The 16,927-nt window shown below is 43.7% G+C and overlaps 1 protein-coding gene across 3 annotated transcripts in view; it reads left to right on the top strand.

Annotated features, from left to right (window-relative positions):
* Positions 1-16,927, top strand: part of LOC130042716 (target of rapamycin complex 2 subunit MAPKAP1) — a 262,810-nt gene that overhangs the window by 170,674 nt on the left and 75,209 nt on the right. For all 3 annotated transcript variants that reach the window (XM_056134882.1, XM_056134880.1, XM_056134881.1), the window contains exon 7: positions 2,456-2,565. In XM_056134882.1, the coding sequence (XP_055990857.1) occupies positions 2,456-2,565 (110 nt within the window). The remainder of the gene's footprint in view (positions 1-2,455; positions 2,566-16,927) is intronic.

The raw sequence follows: 16,927 nt of genomic DNA, 5'->3' as shown, positions 1-16,927 counted from the left end.
AAAATACAGACTAGGGATTTTCCTCTGTTCAAAAAGAAGAAAAAAAAATCTTTGGAAAGAACACTTTTAATTTATGGAAGTTAGTCCATCGGACTTCTTTTTGAGCTTTTAGTCGGCCTTTGCCCAAAATGGTAAACATGTTGGTTTAAAATAGTGCTGTTAGCAGCAGACCAGAAGAGAACGGAAGCCATGGAGAAGCAGCCTTGCATCTGGAAGAGTGAGGTAAAACCCAGGACGGAAGTCGGCGAGATTCCGCCAGCACTAGCATGCGAACCCTTCTTCTTCCCATGCCCAGCATATTGTCCCAGATGGATCACACTGACTTCTGAGGAGGAAGCAAGTCTGAACGCAGATGATTGGCATTTGTTCCAAACACACACTGGCCAGGCGCCAGAGCAAATACCCCCAAGTTTATAAATGCACTAGGCACTTTACATTTCAGTTCTCTTGCCAAAGTATCACTTACTGCATCGCTCCCTAAATATAGTTTTTTTTTAAGAGCTATTTCTTATTTTTGCTTTGATCAGTAAAATAAACTTTTAAAGATTGTTCTGGGATGGGGTCCAGCTTCTGAGGTAAAGAATGGCCAGGACTCAGGCATGATTCAGTAACAGAGTGTTCAGGAAAATTAGCTTGACAGTTCTCAGGCCTGCTGTTCGATAGCAAGGACTTGACCAAGTTGAAATGGATGATCGTGCTGGCCAGGCCAGCATCAGCCTTTGCTTTTTAACAAATGGAATGTCAAGGATTAAACAGCAAGCTTTACGGAGAGGTTGGGAGTGGCGATGTCTTCGTATTATGGACACAGATTGGGTCCTTGCTTTGGATATCGGCCCCAGACCTCCTCAGTGCAAAGCCAGCCACCTGGTTGGTGTGTCCTAGACGTAAGGCCTCTTCCTAACCTGTCCTACCATTCGGAAGCTTTTCCAGGGCTTAGCTTGGGGCTTGGCTTTTCTTTCCGATTTCTTTGTCAGTATGAAGTTCTGCCACGGATTTTGGCAGCGTTCCCCTTCAAGATTCTTGAGGGGAAATGGGAATGCAACCAAGCTCCTTGTGGCAATTCCCATGTTCCATAGTTGGAAACTTGGGTCCCATTTGTTACATGAGTTGCTTGGAACTGGCCGTTTTGTTCCAATGCCCAAGCACAGTGAGTTGTATTTGTGATGTCTGCTATTGCAATTAAGAGTGTTAGTAAACTAGCTAGCCCTCACCCAGGGGTGGGCATCTGCTTTTAGGGTACTCTTCCCTTCCTTGTTTTTTCCTACCCACATGAGTCTATTCCTCTACACTCCTAGGTTTGGTTTGGTTTGGTTTGGTTTGCAAGAAGTGGTACGCTGCACATTTTGTCTTGTATTTCTTTATGTTTCCCCTAGTATTCTTTCAGGTTTCCCAAGCAGTGCTCAGGCGGCCTCACTGTGATCTGCAGGTCAGTGGTTACTGCAGCAATCAAAATTCGGTTCTGCTGTAGTCCCTCAGGGCCAGGAATAACCCTCAGGGTCCTCTAGGGCTATCCCCTGCAGGCTCAGGAGTCATCTGGTGTCGGGGATCAAAACTGAGTGGACCCCACATAAGACAGATTGATTTCTCTTCTGGGCCATTAAGAGCCTTTTCTTTTCCTGTTCTAAAATGCTCTGGGGGCTGGAGTGATAGGGCGTTTGCCTTGCATGTGACCAACCTGGGTTCAATTCCCAGCATCCCATATGATCCCCTGAGCACTTCCAGCAGTGATTCCTGAGTACAAAGCCAGGAGTAACCTCTGTGCATCGTCAGGTGTGACCCAAATAAATAAATAAATAAAATGTTCTGGTTCTCATGTCTACACCACCATGCTGGGGGTTTTTTTTCCCCTTCCAGGACTCCAGTAGCTTTTAATAGGACTGTCATATCTGCCTGCAGTGACATCTACTGACACAAGTCAGTCGTATCATTGTCAGTCCTTCCCGTAGGATTTGACTTGGGAACCAGCACTCAGAGCCGATGGTACTAGTGGCCCACACAGAACAGTTCAGTTCTGCCCAAGATAACTAAGAAGCACCATCGCTAACTCTGCACTGGACTGTTTTTGCCTGAGTGCTTCCTGCCCCCATCCCACCTCCAACCCTACCCCCACTCCCATTATTAGAAGCAACCAAAGAAATTTTTATAAAGATGAATCTCTTGATGTGTACAAATACCTGTTTTATTTAGCTGCTTTTAAGTGCTTGACATTTTTTTTCCCTTTTGCATTTTGGGCCACATCTGGCAATGCCCAGGGGGTACTCCTGGTGCTCAGGTGACCATGTGGGATGCTAGAGATTGAACCAGGTAGAGCAACGCCCACCCACTGTGCTATCTCTCTGGCCGCAGAACTTGACATTTCTGTATACACTTACTAGAACTTTCTTAAACATGGAAAAGACTACATAACCCCTAGTTGAATGTTGGTGATGATTTAATGTTTGTTTTTTTTATACAGAAATGCTGCTCATGGATTCTCCCTTATTCAGGTGGACAACACAAAGGTCACCATGAAAGAAATCTTGCTAAAGGCAGTGAAGCGAAGAAAAGGATCCCAGAAAATTTCAGGTGCGACATTTAAATTTATCTTGGAGACACTGCTTAACTCTTACTTAAGAGAGATAGAGTGAAGGTGTGTGTGTGTGTGTGTGTGTGTGTGTGTGTGTGTGTGTGTGAGAGAGAGAGAGAGAGAGGCTAAATTGTTTTATATTTTATTGCTATAGATCTGGTTAGCAGGTCTAGAGCAAAAAAAAGTGATATTTAAGCAGCCCCTGGGCCCAAGGAAGGGACTAGGTCAGTGACATATGTGAGAAGAATTTGTTCTTATCAGTTATGGAAGCTCTATCATTAATAATTTGTGATAGATTAATACAAAGCTACTTAAGCTAACTATTAGTTGGTGTAAATCTGTCTTGAAAATCAAATCAATCCTAAATTTGAAGCATTGCTTTTCATTTCAAGTTTTCACATAATCTTCCATGGGAAAAAATTTTTAGTTGCTAGTGTTTGGTATATGGAATAAAAGAGGGAAAACTCATCTTTACCAAAGAAGTTTTTTAAAGGTGAATCTATTGATGTGTACAAATACCTGTTAATCTCTAATTCATTACCCAGCTTTATACAGAAAATAAGCTTTTGATAATAGCTGTGATATTTAAGGGATGTGAGGAAAAATACTACCAGCATTGAGAAATAATTATTTTTAAAAATAGCTCAAAGATTTGTCAGACCACAGACAACGTCAGTATAAATCACCCTATATGCCTTGTCATAGAGCTTTATAAATAAATGAGACTTATGAAACACCTTGGGTTTCATCTTTAGAAAGGAAAAAAAGCATTGCTTAGGTGGAAGAAAATAGTTTTGTGTTCTTTTTAAGGGGAGGCATATAATCTGTTCCAGATTTAATTAGCTATCTTCAGATGAGAGCTGAAGTTTTAATAAAAGTTAGAAGAGATAACACAGTGAAGGACACGGATGAGCTGTCTCAAGGCCATATTCCAGGGGAACGATAAGAGCTGTAAAAAATGGCAGAGGAGAGCAATTGAATGGAGCAATGAAAATCTGATTCTCATAAAAAAGAGAGAGAGAGGGAGATGCTGGTAGGGGCGGTTGTAGATGAGACCTGCTAGCGTCTGCAAGCAATTTGGATGCTTGCCAGGAGTCATTGTTCACCCTCGGCTGTGGCGGCTCCGTCCAGATGTGCCAACTGCACGTTTCGGCTTTTGCCAGCTGACTGCGCCGTTTGATAACCAGCTCTCTGGATGCCCATCACTGGCCGCAGAGATAGAATTAAATGATGATGATCTTCCCACAAGTTGGGAGAGGAAACAATGCATATAAATCTTGATTTCATCTCAGCATGAGAAGTCTTTATCCATCATCACTCATAATGAACAAGTCGTTAGCCGGGATGAATAGTGTTCTGGTTTTTCCAAACACCTCTTTTGTTCATTTTTTGGGTGACTTTTATCCATTGCATGGGGGTCAAACCTCTTTGCATTTAGGGGATGATTGAAGAGGCATAGCCTCCCTTCCCCGGGGAAGGTGGGTATTCAGGGGTTCCCGGTGCCAATCCAATAGCTTTGAAATTGCTTCACGTATTTAAAGTTATTGAATCAGTATTTGTCTTCCGCTCAGATATTATTTCTCTCTCTCTCTCTCTCTCTCTCTCATTTATTTAACATAGCAGTGTATTTTTGTAACATGGTCATTATAGTCTAAGATTGCGTTATTCTGAATTGTTCAAGAGGAAGTAGAGCTCACTCTTTTATCCTTCTTAATAGGAATTCTGCTGTCACAGGTTCTGTAGACCATGAAACCTTTATGAACTTACCTGGGGTTATAGCTGAACTATTATCTCTCCCTCTGTCTCCAGCCCTCTCCGTCCAATTACAGACCTATTTATTTGGGTCCATTTCCAGTGCCCACACTGAGTAGACACACCTTTGTGTGCACAGTCCTGCCGTTACAACCAATGCTTGCTACATCTGTGACCAAGAGTTAGAGCTTGGTGTCTAAAAGAAATGGTGACCTCCATTATTTATTCCTTTTCATGCAAGAAAGTCAGTTGAGATAGATATATTTACATAAATTACTGCCATTGTCTTAATCCGAAAAGCTTTTTAAAATAAGAAGCTCTTTCCATTGCTTTATTAGTCTGGTCTCATAAAATAGAAGGATCTTTGGTTTGGCAAAGATGTTTATTTCAGATTAACATGGTAAAGGTCAAGTGTATTTTGTGGTTTGGAACTTTATATTCTGGAGCGGACCTGTTTTGCAGGGTGATTAATGAAAAGAGGAAAATCATGTCATAAAGGGAAACGTAAGTATGCTTACTACCCCAAAAAAGGTCTTCTTGAGCCCACAGTTATTTATGAAATACTTGGTTAGCCATTATGGCACATGAATTTAGTCGTGAGCTTGAAGGCAGGAAGTGCTAGATCAGAGACTCTGCCGCAAGGAAGGGCCTGCTGGGCTCCATTCCGAGGGCAAGATTGGAGCGCCATCCTCCCGGGCAGCTCACACCTGATGGATTGCAGGACACTTGTCTCTCTGCTACACTAACTTAACCTAAGTGAAGAGAGGAAACAGCACTTGCGATTAAGTTGGTGCCATGTGGAGTGGGGCTTCTACAGTGTGTGTTTAGTAAAGGTTAGTTGTACTCAATGTTTGAGAAGTGCAGCATTGGTCTGACAGTGAATTTCTGTCGCTTGCCCACAGACCTTCTCTGACATTTTTTCTATACAACACTGTTGCTCATAATAATAGCAATAATAATAATAATAGTAGTAGTTTGAGGTAGTAAGCTATTTCATTATTAAGGTGTGGCCTTAATGGCTGCCCTAGTATTTAAAAACTCTCTTACCCTTCTTTCTTGGGAAGGCTTTTGCTTCCCAAGTTCTATTTGCATAAAATCAGAAGGTGTTTGAGAAAAAAAATTCTTCTTTGTTTAGTAAATCAGCATTATCAAGAGAAACCCTTAGGGTTTTAAAATATTTTTGCTTTTTATGGATAGAATATCATCATAGACACTTGAAATGGATCTAAAATTTTGACCTGCATTATTTGTAATTATTTCATCAAGTCATAACTATTTATGAACACGGCAGGGCTTTTTTCTATTAATATTCATGTACTGAACCATAGTAATCTTTTCACAGTATGTTCCAGTCAGTTCTCTGCTAAGGCCCATTTTTTAAAGCCCATTTTTTAAATGTCTCTTTCTAAGTTTCTCTCTGGCTTTTCATTTTATTACCGACCTACTTGACATTTGAAATCTACCTGCATTGGCAAAAAGTCCCCACTGTTTAAGAAAATTGTAAATGGAGAATCCAATTTTAGAAGAATTAGCTGAACCCTCTTTACTAATTTTAACAGTTGAGTGGGTGTGTTTTTTGGCATAATGAAGATTAGGTCCCTTGATTTAGCCAGTAAAGTATACGAACCTGTTATTTAGTGAGTAAAGACCTTAATTCTTCAAGGTCTCCTTTTGTCAAATGCATCCTTACAGTCATTGACCTTGTGAGCTTATTGGTATTTCCCTTTTGTTTAAAAATGCTTCAAAGTAGATTGGGGGGAGGTGGGCAGAGTAATAGTATACAGCTGATAGGACACTTGCCTTTCACACAGATGACCCAGGTTCAATCATTGGCATCCCTGATGATTCAATTCCAGCACTACCAGATGATCCCTGAGCACAAGAGTTAGGAGTAAGCCCTGAATATTGCTGGGTATGGCCCGGAAAAAAAAAATAATAATAATAAATGTGCTTCAGACCAGCGTGATAGTACAATGAGTAGGGTACTTGTCTTACATGCAGCTGACCTGGGTTCAGTTCCTGAGAACCCATATGGTCGTCTGAGCCCTCCAGGAGTGGTCCCTGAGTGCAGAGACAGGAGTAAGCACTGAATGCATTGTGTGCCCCCACCTCCTCCCCACCCTCCTCCACACACAAAATGCTCTTAACCACTAAGCTTTCCTGCCTCCTGAAAGAAGTTGTTGAGTGTGAAGGGACACATTAAAAAATGGAGGCAGATCCAATTTCATTTTTAACACTGACACAAAAATATAGGGACCTCCTGAGTACAAAAGAAAAGACTTGTAAGTAGATTGACCAACCAAAAATAATTTTCTGCATTACTTTATTTTTGTACTGTTATTGTGAAGTGGAGGTATTTTTCTTGCTTTTGGTTTTTGGGCCATACCCAATCTAAACCCAGGTCAGCTGCTTGCAAGCCAAGCGCCCTGCCACTCTGCTACCTCTCTGGCTCCTCTTGCTTATTTTTGTAAGATTGAACCCAAAATATTTCATTTTTCCTTACTCTTAGCAATTCTTGCCTTTTAATATGAAAGATAAATGTTATTAGTCCCAAGATCCCTTTCAGTTGGTTCTCACCTTTTATTGCTAGTAAGATTCATAACGTCCATGTCTAGTTCTACCTTACACAATTTCACTTAGAATTTGAGAGAAAAAAACGTTAGCTTTGAGGTGTGAACTTCTCTTAACATCTTCATTGAGAGTCCCGACCACCTCAGTGCTGGCCAGAGGATCCCTAGAGTGTCCAGAGCCTCTGAATGTTCAGGGCTTCTGAAACATTCTTCCTCAAAGTACTGCTTGGAGCAAGAGAGCTTATATGCTGACCACAGGGGTTCCAGTTGTGATCTGAGGGACAACTAATAATGATGACATCGTTGGACTCTCAGGTTGGTTCTTTGAAACGCATGTCAACTGTTAGTATTGATCACTGATATATTTGTAGCTGTGTGGCTTGTTACTTGCTCCCATATGGTTACATGCCTGGTGGAGGGGTGAATCAGATCAGAGGCCCTGACAGAAAAGGACCTCACCTTTCAGAGGAGGAACAAATAGAAGGCGTGAGAGGAAAAGAAGATGCCAAACGTGCCCTGCAACAGGTAGAATAGGTGGTGAGTCCTTCCTGAGAACGTGACATATCATAAAATGAACATTTCTGATTACTTGGCAGTTAATTTTTTTACATATATGCACACCCAACCCCACCCCCAAAATGGAAGGAAAATTGACTTTTGAAATCTTCCCTGTGCTAATGCCTCACATCTTATGTGTTACATACTCCTGTCTATTTTTTTTTTCTTTGCTTGTTGGGTCCATACCAGGCAATGCTCGGGAGTTACTCCTGGCTCTTCACTAAGGAATTACTCCTGGTGGTACTCAGGGACCATCTGGGAGACTGGGAAGGTCAGTTGCATCCAAGGCAAATGTTCTACCTGCTGTACTATCACTCCGGCCCCACATAGTCCTATCAGTTTTTATCTCTAACATAGATCCTGTATCTCTTCAGTCTTTTCCATTTTGTTGGATGGGTTCAGACCACCATGACTTCACTTGAACTATTGAGCTAGCACTTCGGCAAGTTCTTCTGCCTCCACTCTTGGTCCCTGTCCACCCGTTAACAGCAGCCAGAAAGACCTTTACAGACAGTGGCTTCCAACCTCTAGTCCGAGGATCGGTGCCAGTCTGCAGAAATTTCCTGCTGGTCTGTGGAAAATGTTATTACCATTTAACGGACAGCAGATGTCAACTGCCAGTTCACAGATGTAAAAAGATTGAAAACCACTGTTTTAAAGTTTAAATCTGATCCTCTCTGATCTCTAATCAGTGGGTCCGTTGAGCCCTGAGTCCAAGGTCACAAGGTTCCGCATTACCTGGGTTCCGTGGGATTTCATTCATGCGTGAGGCTCAGCCCCATCATCCGGAAAGCGGCCTGGAGCATGGCAGCGATTGGGTAGTGGAGGTCAGCTACTGGGGCTGGGTCCCTCGGGGCGGGGAGGGCTCTCATCCCCCCCACACCCCGGGTATCCTGAGTGAAAACAGCCTGGTACAGAGTCCCAAGGTCCCAAGTCCCAACATAGCATAAGACACTTCCTACCCACTTTCCATAATTACCACACCATGTTTGATAGGATTCAAACAGTAGGCAACAAATCATAGAGAGAAATATATATGGGTCTCTCGGAGAACCTGGCAAGCCATCTAGAGTATCCTGCCCGCACGGCAAGCTCCCCGTGGCATACTCGATATGCCAAAACCAGTAACTATGGCAGGTCTCATTCCCCTGACCCTGAAAGAGCCTCCAATCATTGGGAAAGACGAATAAGGAGAGGCTGCTAAAATCTCGGGGCAGGGACCAATAGAGATGTTACTCTCGCCCGCTCAAGTAAATTGATGAACAATGGGATGACAATGATACAGTGAATCAGTGTGGAATACCCTGAGGTCCCAAGAGGGAACGGGACATGCAGGAATAGGAACAAGTAGAAAGGAAAGAACTGGAAAGCATCACAGGGCTGGTGGTTGGTAAACCCTCATTCCTCTCCCCCTTCCCCCCGCGTGAGACATCAGAGAAGTCTCAGCGGGCGGGTGGGGGGCCCACCTGTTTAACCATGAACATCCTCAAGGGTCTTTATGAGTCAGGAGAGGAGTCGACCTTCCCCAAAGAACTATTCCAACAGGATCTAGATCCAGACACTGTTTCATTTGACCTACACAACAACCCTAAAATGCAGATTATTGTTCCTATCTCATAGTGTAGACTCGAAAGGTGTTTAGATGTGGCAATCTAGGGCAGAGCAGGCACCTCAGAGTTAAGGAACTGGGGCAACTCTGAAGGGTCGACACTTCCCTGAGCCTCCCTCTCATCAGCCCTAAGAGAGGTTAAAGTTGCCCGAATTTGCACAGTAAGTAAACGGCAGAATCGAAATGGGAACTCAGACTTTTTTGACCTCAAAGCCTGTACTCTTTTTTTATTGTACCATGTTGGTTATTAGAACCCTAATGGGAGAACAAATTTAAAATTCTGTAAACAGAAATGTTCATTGATTCTAAGATCTAAATGCACTAGGGAAGTGCAGCATTTAAAGGAACCCTGTGGTGAATCTGGATATAAAGCCAGGAATTCTTTTTGTAATTGCACAGTTTGTCTGTATTGGTGTCAGTTTTAATGTTTTATGTCTAGCTTTCTTAAAGCAACACACACCTGTCCTGAGCTGGCCTGTGGAAAAGAGCAGGAAATGGGGGTTAGCATTCTCCTAACTGCTAAAGTCAGCTCAAAAAGCTAACTATAGGACTGAACAATGTCCTTTTATGTAAAGACAGAAAAATCCAGCAACCTTTGTTCTGTGAAAGTAAAACACAGATGCGGGGTCTCCTTAAGCTCTAGCAGGCAATGCCTTTAAAGAAAAAAAGGAAGAAAAGAGTAAATAGGGCTGTTTCGATGTTCTTTATCAAAAAGACAGTAATTTCTGCTGTGAAAGAGAAGAATCATGCTGTTGCGTCTCATGCATGGGAACTGGATAAGAAATGCCCAGCGACCCGGTGGGAGAATGATCGAGTAAATTAGGACAGCTAAAATGTTTAAATCTATAACTCAGGGGTGCCCCGGGCTCGAAGCTCTGGGTTAAATATTCCTCCTTGCCTCCCCTCTGCCTCTTTATCTTGTTGTTTCATCTCACCTGAGCCTCCCCTGTCGGGGCTGCTCTGTGGCTTCTGATGGATCTTCTTGAGTATAGAGCAGAGCACATTAAAGATGGCATTGCAGTCAACTATTTTATCCAGAAAGCCTGGAAATTCAGAGAATTTATGTCAAGCAAAAATCTTTTGGAACCACTTTAGAGAACCAATTATTTTAGAAGGGTGTTATGAGCTCTTGCAACCGTCACATCAGAAAACCGTGGAATGCATCATTTGCCAAATCTACATTTGACCAGCATTTACTCTTCCTGCTGGTCACTAATCTTTCAAAAGTTCCTTTTCCATCACAAAATCCATTCACTCACTCCATCTGGGAGAGCCACCGTTGTGGACCCAGCAGTAGAAAAGGCAGCGTGGCTGGAAGAGAGAAATTCCGGGCCCCGGAGACACCGGGCAAGGGTCATGGAGTTGGGAGACTTCCCCTGCGTGGGACTAATTCTAGAGCATCATTAGTTTAATCAGAGATCTTCAGAGGAAAGAAAAGAGAGAATGTTAAATGAACATACAATTGAAACTATATCCTCATTTTGTAAGTGTTGAAAAATGGGGGCAGAAGGAAGTATCTTGATTCAGAAACTATGGTAACAGTCTCTGAAACTGGTTAAGTGTGATGAGAGCTTACCTTTCTGAGCCCTCCTTCACTGTAACAGGTGAGGTTTAGTAGGGATTCACCAAGGGCGCCCTATGAAGGGGCACGAATGCTTTAACATTCTGTATGACTTGGGGCCAGAGTGCTAGATAGCACAGCGGCTAGGGCACTTGCCTGCACACGGCTGACTGGGTTTGATCCCCAGCATCCCATGTGATTCCCTGAGTCTCCCCTCCCCAACCCCCAGGAGTGATCTTTGCTTGGTAAACTCTGAGCCCTGCTGTGGGTTGGGGGGTTGGGGGGGGGGAGACACACACACACACACACACAGCGCCAAAATTTGGGACTGGAGATAGGACCAAGGTAAAAGATTTGCACTCAGCCAACCCCAGTTGGTCACTCACACCTCATATGTTCCCCCTGAGCACCCCCAGGGGTGATCCCTGAGCACAGCCAGGCATAATCTGAATACCTCCATGGTGACCTAAAACCACAACAAAAGAATAGGATTGTATTTATTGACCAGGGTGCATGATGCGGCGGGCCTGATCTGTAGACACTACAGTCTTTGTAGAAGCCAGGAAATGGCCCAACAGTTCCTGAACCTAAATTAGGTCTGGAGAGGAGAAGGGCCTCTGTGAGCAGAGGGTGGGCGTAGGGGAAGCTGGCTTCTAGGACTTGAATGAACAGTCTGGGGTGGCTTGAAACATTTTAGAGCTGCCTTCAGATATCTTGGTGTTGGGTAGTTATCTTTTTAGTTAAATACTTGTTGGAAAATAAATGACCATTTTCAAAGTATGGAGTATAAAAAAAATGGAGCTCTCATTGGTGTGAAACCATTTAGTTGTTGCTGTTCTTTGTTGTTTGCTTTTCATTCAGTTCACATACGTATGTAGAGAATACAAGTTTCATGTGGGCAGGACTCAGGTTTGTGGATTTTTGAAATCACTTTCTGTATCCCCAGCATGTAGCAGAGTTCCTATCAAGTAGAGGACATTCAATAAATACAGAGCAGACTGCATGCAGAAAGTACCCATATACAGTGTTTTTAAAAAATAATGCCATACAATCCTTATGACTTTTGCATTTGATTTTTTTTCATTCAGTATTGTAGTCTAACTATTGCATTTCTATTTTTCCTATTGAACTTAGCTGTCTGTTGATGGTCATTTAGATTATTTCAACATTTCCCTTATTATAGAACTCAGGAAGTCTTTTGTGCATGTTCATTCATATACTAGTGGGAAGAGGGACTGTGAGGAAGCCTCATTTCAGAAAACTTCTGCAGCAGTGTTCTGTCACATAGACTACAATGTCCTGTCTCTCTCCTTCCAAGGTGGGAGCACACACACGTGTGTACACCTCAAGGAGAGAAAGAAAGAGCAAAGTACACAACCAGGCCACACCCTGCCCGCGTTTCCCTGCCAGCATAGTTCCACCAGCAGAGCTATTGTTGGCGCATCAGAAACAGCTAGCTGCTCACTTACTAGACTTTCATTTACCTCACTTGAGACTTCACATTGTTACTTGCTTGCATTGTCCTTAAAGCTAGTTTTAAACCCATCTTCCATTAAATCATTCCTTTTAGTCTGGCCTATGTATACAGCCCTGAGAAAATGTGTCACAGCATAGAAATCAAAAATGTAGACCAGAAAGTTGTCACCCTCAACAGGCTTATTGGGGGAAGGCACGGCTAAGGACGCGTCTGGCAGCTTTATGAACAGCACTGCCACCAAGGGCAACTGTGGGGGGTTAATGGAAACCCTGCATCATTCCTTGCCATGTGCCTGGTGAGTAAACTCCTAGAAGTTTCTGGGAATGGTAGCAAGTGGGGAGAAGGCTGCAACCAACAATCAGTGTCACAAAGTGGGGATGACTAATTTGCCGAGGAGACCGTTGAGACAGATGTTTAATTAGCTGAAGTCAGAGTGGATAAATTGGGAGAGGACGGCCTATGCAGAGAGATGCCTTTTTCCCTCATCTCTCATTTAACTTTTTTTTTTTGTCCTTAACATTTTTGTTTAGAAGGCAACATCCTCAGATCAGGGGGAGCAGGAAAGAATAGGACGAGCCCTTGGGCTGCATTTTCTGGACGCTTTAGTGGATTCCAGGTATTTTTGTTTTAAACCTTATAGTGACCTTGTGAGATGGACATCAGCTCTCTTCTTTCATGCTTGAAAAACCTGAGCTGTGTGTCTGCGTGCACACGTGTGTGCTCAGCTAATTGCTGAATGTAGGCAAGAATTTGGCCTAGGTCCCCTGATTATCAAATCTGGTATTTTTTCTCTCATCACAGCTTCCCCACTTCAAATACAGTGCAAGAGAGACAGTACATTGGGGAGGGTGTGTGTCTTGCATGTGACTGATCTGGGTTTGATCCCCAGCACCCCATATATGGTCCGTGAGCACCGCCAGGAGTGATCCCTGAGAGCCAAGAGTAAGCCCTGAATACAGCTGGGTGTGGCCCCAAAACAAAAAGAAAAAAAGTAACAAACAGGAGAATCTGAAACAAATATTTAATATCAGCTTATGCTACACACACCAAGTGTTTCAGAATAACAGACTGATAGATGTCTGTTCCTTGCTTGGAAGTACATTTTTGTCTTTTTTATTGTTGTTATAATTAAGGTCACATGTTTATAGTAATGTTGACATTTGTGGTCTTGATGTAACCAGAGCGCCCAGGATCTTCCACCAATGTCCCTGTGTCACCTCTAGTCCACCTCTTCTGCCCCTCCCCAGTTTGGCAATTGCAGTTCTGTAATCCAAAGCCCAGGGCTTGTTGCCCTTCACTTCGTCTACTTCCTTGTTCCATTTCATCTCCCTCACAGATGCGTGAGATCATCCGTTCTTGTCCTCTTCCTTCTCACTGACTTCGCTCACCACAATCCCCTCTAGTTCTGTCCACGTTGCAGTGAACTGCAAGATTTTTATCTTTTCTTACAGGGAAACACATTTTTTTTCCAAAATAGGAATTGATGGGCAGATGTGGGATAAAGCAGATAGAGTAAAATTTCCTTTAAATATTCTTTGCCGCCTGCAGGGTGGTGGGTACATGGGGTTTTCAGTGTACAGTTCTGTCAGCTGTGGCATTGGGCTAAAAGCTGAGGGGCTCCATGGGCTGTGTGGAAGGGATATCAGTGCTCTGGTGGTTGGTGTGATATAGTATTATTATGCCCCCAAAATAAACACAGTCTAATAGATTACCATTACCTCAATAAAATTTTAAAAAATAAAGCTACCAGCCCCCCCCCCCCAAATATTCTGAACAAGATGGATTGCATACAAGTTAAAAATAATGTAATTTAGCTGCTTAATACAGATTTCTCAATTTACAAGTGTACATCCTTGTGGTATAAAAAACATCTTTTTATAGGATATTTTATTTTTGTGTCTTCAGTGTTAAATGAAATATTTGAGGGCATAGTTTCTTTCACTTACCTGTGGTTTTAAATGGCATAGAGAATTATAATCATTGTTGACACTGAGTGAATATCCAACATTTGTCACCTTTTTAAAATTAATTTTTTAAATTAATAATAAAACCATCTATACAAGCAGTGGACTAAATCTGACTCACAAGTTATCTTTTGCTAAACCCTGACATAGAGTGAGTATTCACTTTTTCTCTTTTATTCATACTGTGGGTTATGTGTTTACAATACTCTTGACACTTGTGGTGTTAGTGCACAAAGGTACCTTAGTACCATCATTGTCTACAACCCCCATCCCTGCCTCCAGGTCCACCTAAGACAACTATTTGAATTGGTTGTTATTTTTATTTTATTAAGTAGAAAACCAGTAGCAGAGAAGATGCAGGATTTGTCCAGAAGCCATGACTTGGTCACAGAAGTTGGGGACTCAGACCCAGAGGTCTGATGCCAAAGTTTGTGTCTCCCACTACGTCATCCTCGCGTTGGCTGAGTTCTCAGCTCGCTGGAGGCAGTATGCTCTTCTCCCTGGGAAGACTGTTCAGCTGCTTCCTTGGATATGACAGCGTGATTAGTGGGAAGACTTTGGAACCCAACCAGCCCCACTCTACACCCATTAGGACCTTTCACAGGAGCTTTCTAATTCGAAGTCATCAAACCCTTCTAACTCCCAGTGTGCTTTCTGTCAACAGGGTTAATAATACCTACCTTGCAGTGTCGGTATTTGGACTGAATATGTGTAAAATCCTCTGTTCCCATTATTATCACTGTAGCAGGCATGGCCCAAAACCCAGCCTTGGGGATTTGGTTTCCTTACTTCTCTACCCACATGACTCAGGCTTTTTCTGCGCCTTCTGCTTCCAGTGACTGAAGTCTCTGTAGAGTCCTGAGCTGTGATAATCCAATTTTTTAATCTTGTGTTTCGAGTTGGGTCTGATGGAAGACTGCCTTCCTTGGAACAAGATGACTAGCTCCAGAGTCTGCTCCAGCTGAGACAGCCATCCTGCATGCAGAAGTGATCACAGCCCCTTCCATCAGAACGCTTACATAGGCACGCTTCCTATCTTGTGCTGAAGACTAGACCTGTAGTGAGCAGGCTGCAGTTGCCTGTAAGAAATACTTAGCACGATTCTTAAAAGTCTTTGTATTAACAGTTGAGTAGATCAAGAGCCTCTGACTTCTTTTCAGAAAATACTTTAAAAAGCAACAAACATAAGTAGGATTTGTAACTGAACCATGAGGAAAATTACAGAGGTGTTTTGGGAGCTTGTCTGCTCCATCTGTCTCTCCACTGAAAGCCTCAGTCTCCCCTAGAGGAAGCAGAAGGCCCTCTTTCTCCACATAGGCCTTTTCTGGACTATTAGTAGCTATAAGGAGAAATAATTACTCTTAGCTTTGCTGTCAGGGAGCACTCCTGATGGAGCTTGGGGGGCCATGTGGGATATCAGAAATTGAACCCAGATTGTCCCCCCTGCACAGACTAATGTGACCCCCTCACTGTGGAGTTACTCCCCAACGAAGGACGTTGCCAGGCCCAGTGCATCCACCCTCCCTCACTGCCCTCTGAGACCACTGGAGCCCGCCGCCCCCCACAGCAGCGTACAGGTGATTTGAGTGAAAGGAATGCCGTGCAGGAGAGTATTCCTTTTCTTTCTTTCTTACAGTGACAATAATTCCCAGAGACAAAGATGAGTGGAAATCAGGGAAAGGCACTGGAGCGGCACCGTGAGGCAAGTCTGAGAAAGGATACGGCTGACCTTCCTCTGCTGACCGCTTCCCGTCAGGGCCATGGGCCGGAGGTGGGCCCCAGGGTGCCTCCGAGCCTGTTTCTCAGACAGTCAGGGGGAAACTAAAAGCCCAGGTGGTCCAAGAGATGGAGACCAAGTTTTCATTGGCATATCCCAGTCTTTCCCCAGAGAGTTGCCAGATCCTGGTAGAAAGAGAAAATCATAACACAACCCAGCTTTCCTTCAATTTTTTTTTGTACATTACATATAATGAAAAAGTATAGGTTGAGAAAAGTTAAGACAAAATATTATTTAAGTCTGAACAAAGCCCCAAGGCCCACGCACATCTATCTATTACAGTGTGTCCAAACCCAAGTCATCATTTCACAGGATCTGTGACGAGCCTGCCCCATGACAGCCTGTGTGCCAGTGACCAGTGAGACTGTCCCCTACACCCGCAGAGAGCCGAGGTGTGGTGCTCGCAGGCATGCTGGCTGGGACATACACACATCTCTGAGTTTCGGTGCTCACCGAGGGGTACACCCCCTTGTTGGGGTGCTTCTACATACTGGCAACAGCAGGCAGGAAATCTCTTCCTCCACCAGTGACAGCAGACAGCACAGCTGCAGAATCACACTCAGTACATGTGACAGCTCTGGGGATTGAATCCATGACCGAAGGCTCACAACACCGGCCATGGAGCTGTCCCTCTGGCCGCCTTGGAAAGGACTTGCTTCCAGCTTATATTTTGTTTGTTTGTTTGTTTGTTTGGTTGGTTGGTTGGTTGGTTGGTTAGTTGGTTGGTTGTTTGGTTTGGGGGCCACACCCAGTGGTGCTGAGGGCTTACTCTTGGTTCTGCTCTCAGGGATCACTTCTGGTGGGGCTTAGGGGACCGTGTTGGAGGCCAAGGATGGAACCTGGATTGGTCTTCTGCAAGGCAGGCGCCTGGCCTGCTCTGCTGTCTCTTCAGCCCTTGCTTCCATCTTTCAGTTTGTCCATTTGAGATAAAAGAACTCTTTTGAGTCCCAATTTTGTGAGATCCTCCTCCTAAAAGAGTCCCTTTTGACCCCAGGATTGGGCATCACCTCTGCCTCTCCACTTCAGCGCGCTGTGAGCAAACCTCTCGGCTGCCTGACACAGGTACAGATAGGGCAGCAAAGCTGGTGTGAGT

The sequence above is a fragment of the Sorex fumeus genome, unplaced genomic scaffold (genome assembly GCF_029834395.1).
Source record: "Sorex fumeus unplaced genomic scaffold, SorFum_2.1 ptg000109l, whole genome shotgun sequence".
Classification (NCBI taxonomy): domain Eukaryota; kingdom Metazoa; phylum Chordata; class Mammalia; order Eulipotyphla; family Soricidae; genus Sorex; species Sorex fumeus.
This window is presented reverse-complemented; position numbering and strand designations above follow the sequence as displayed.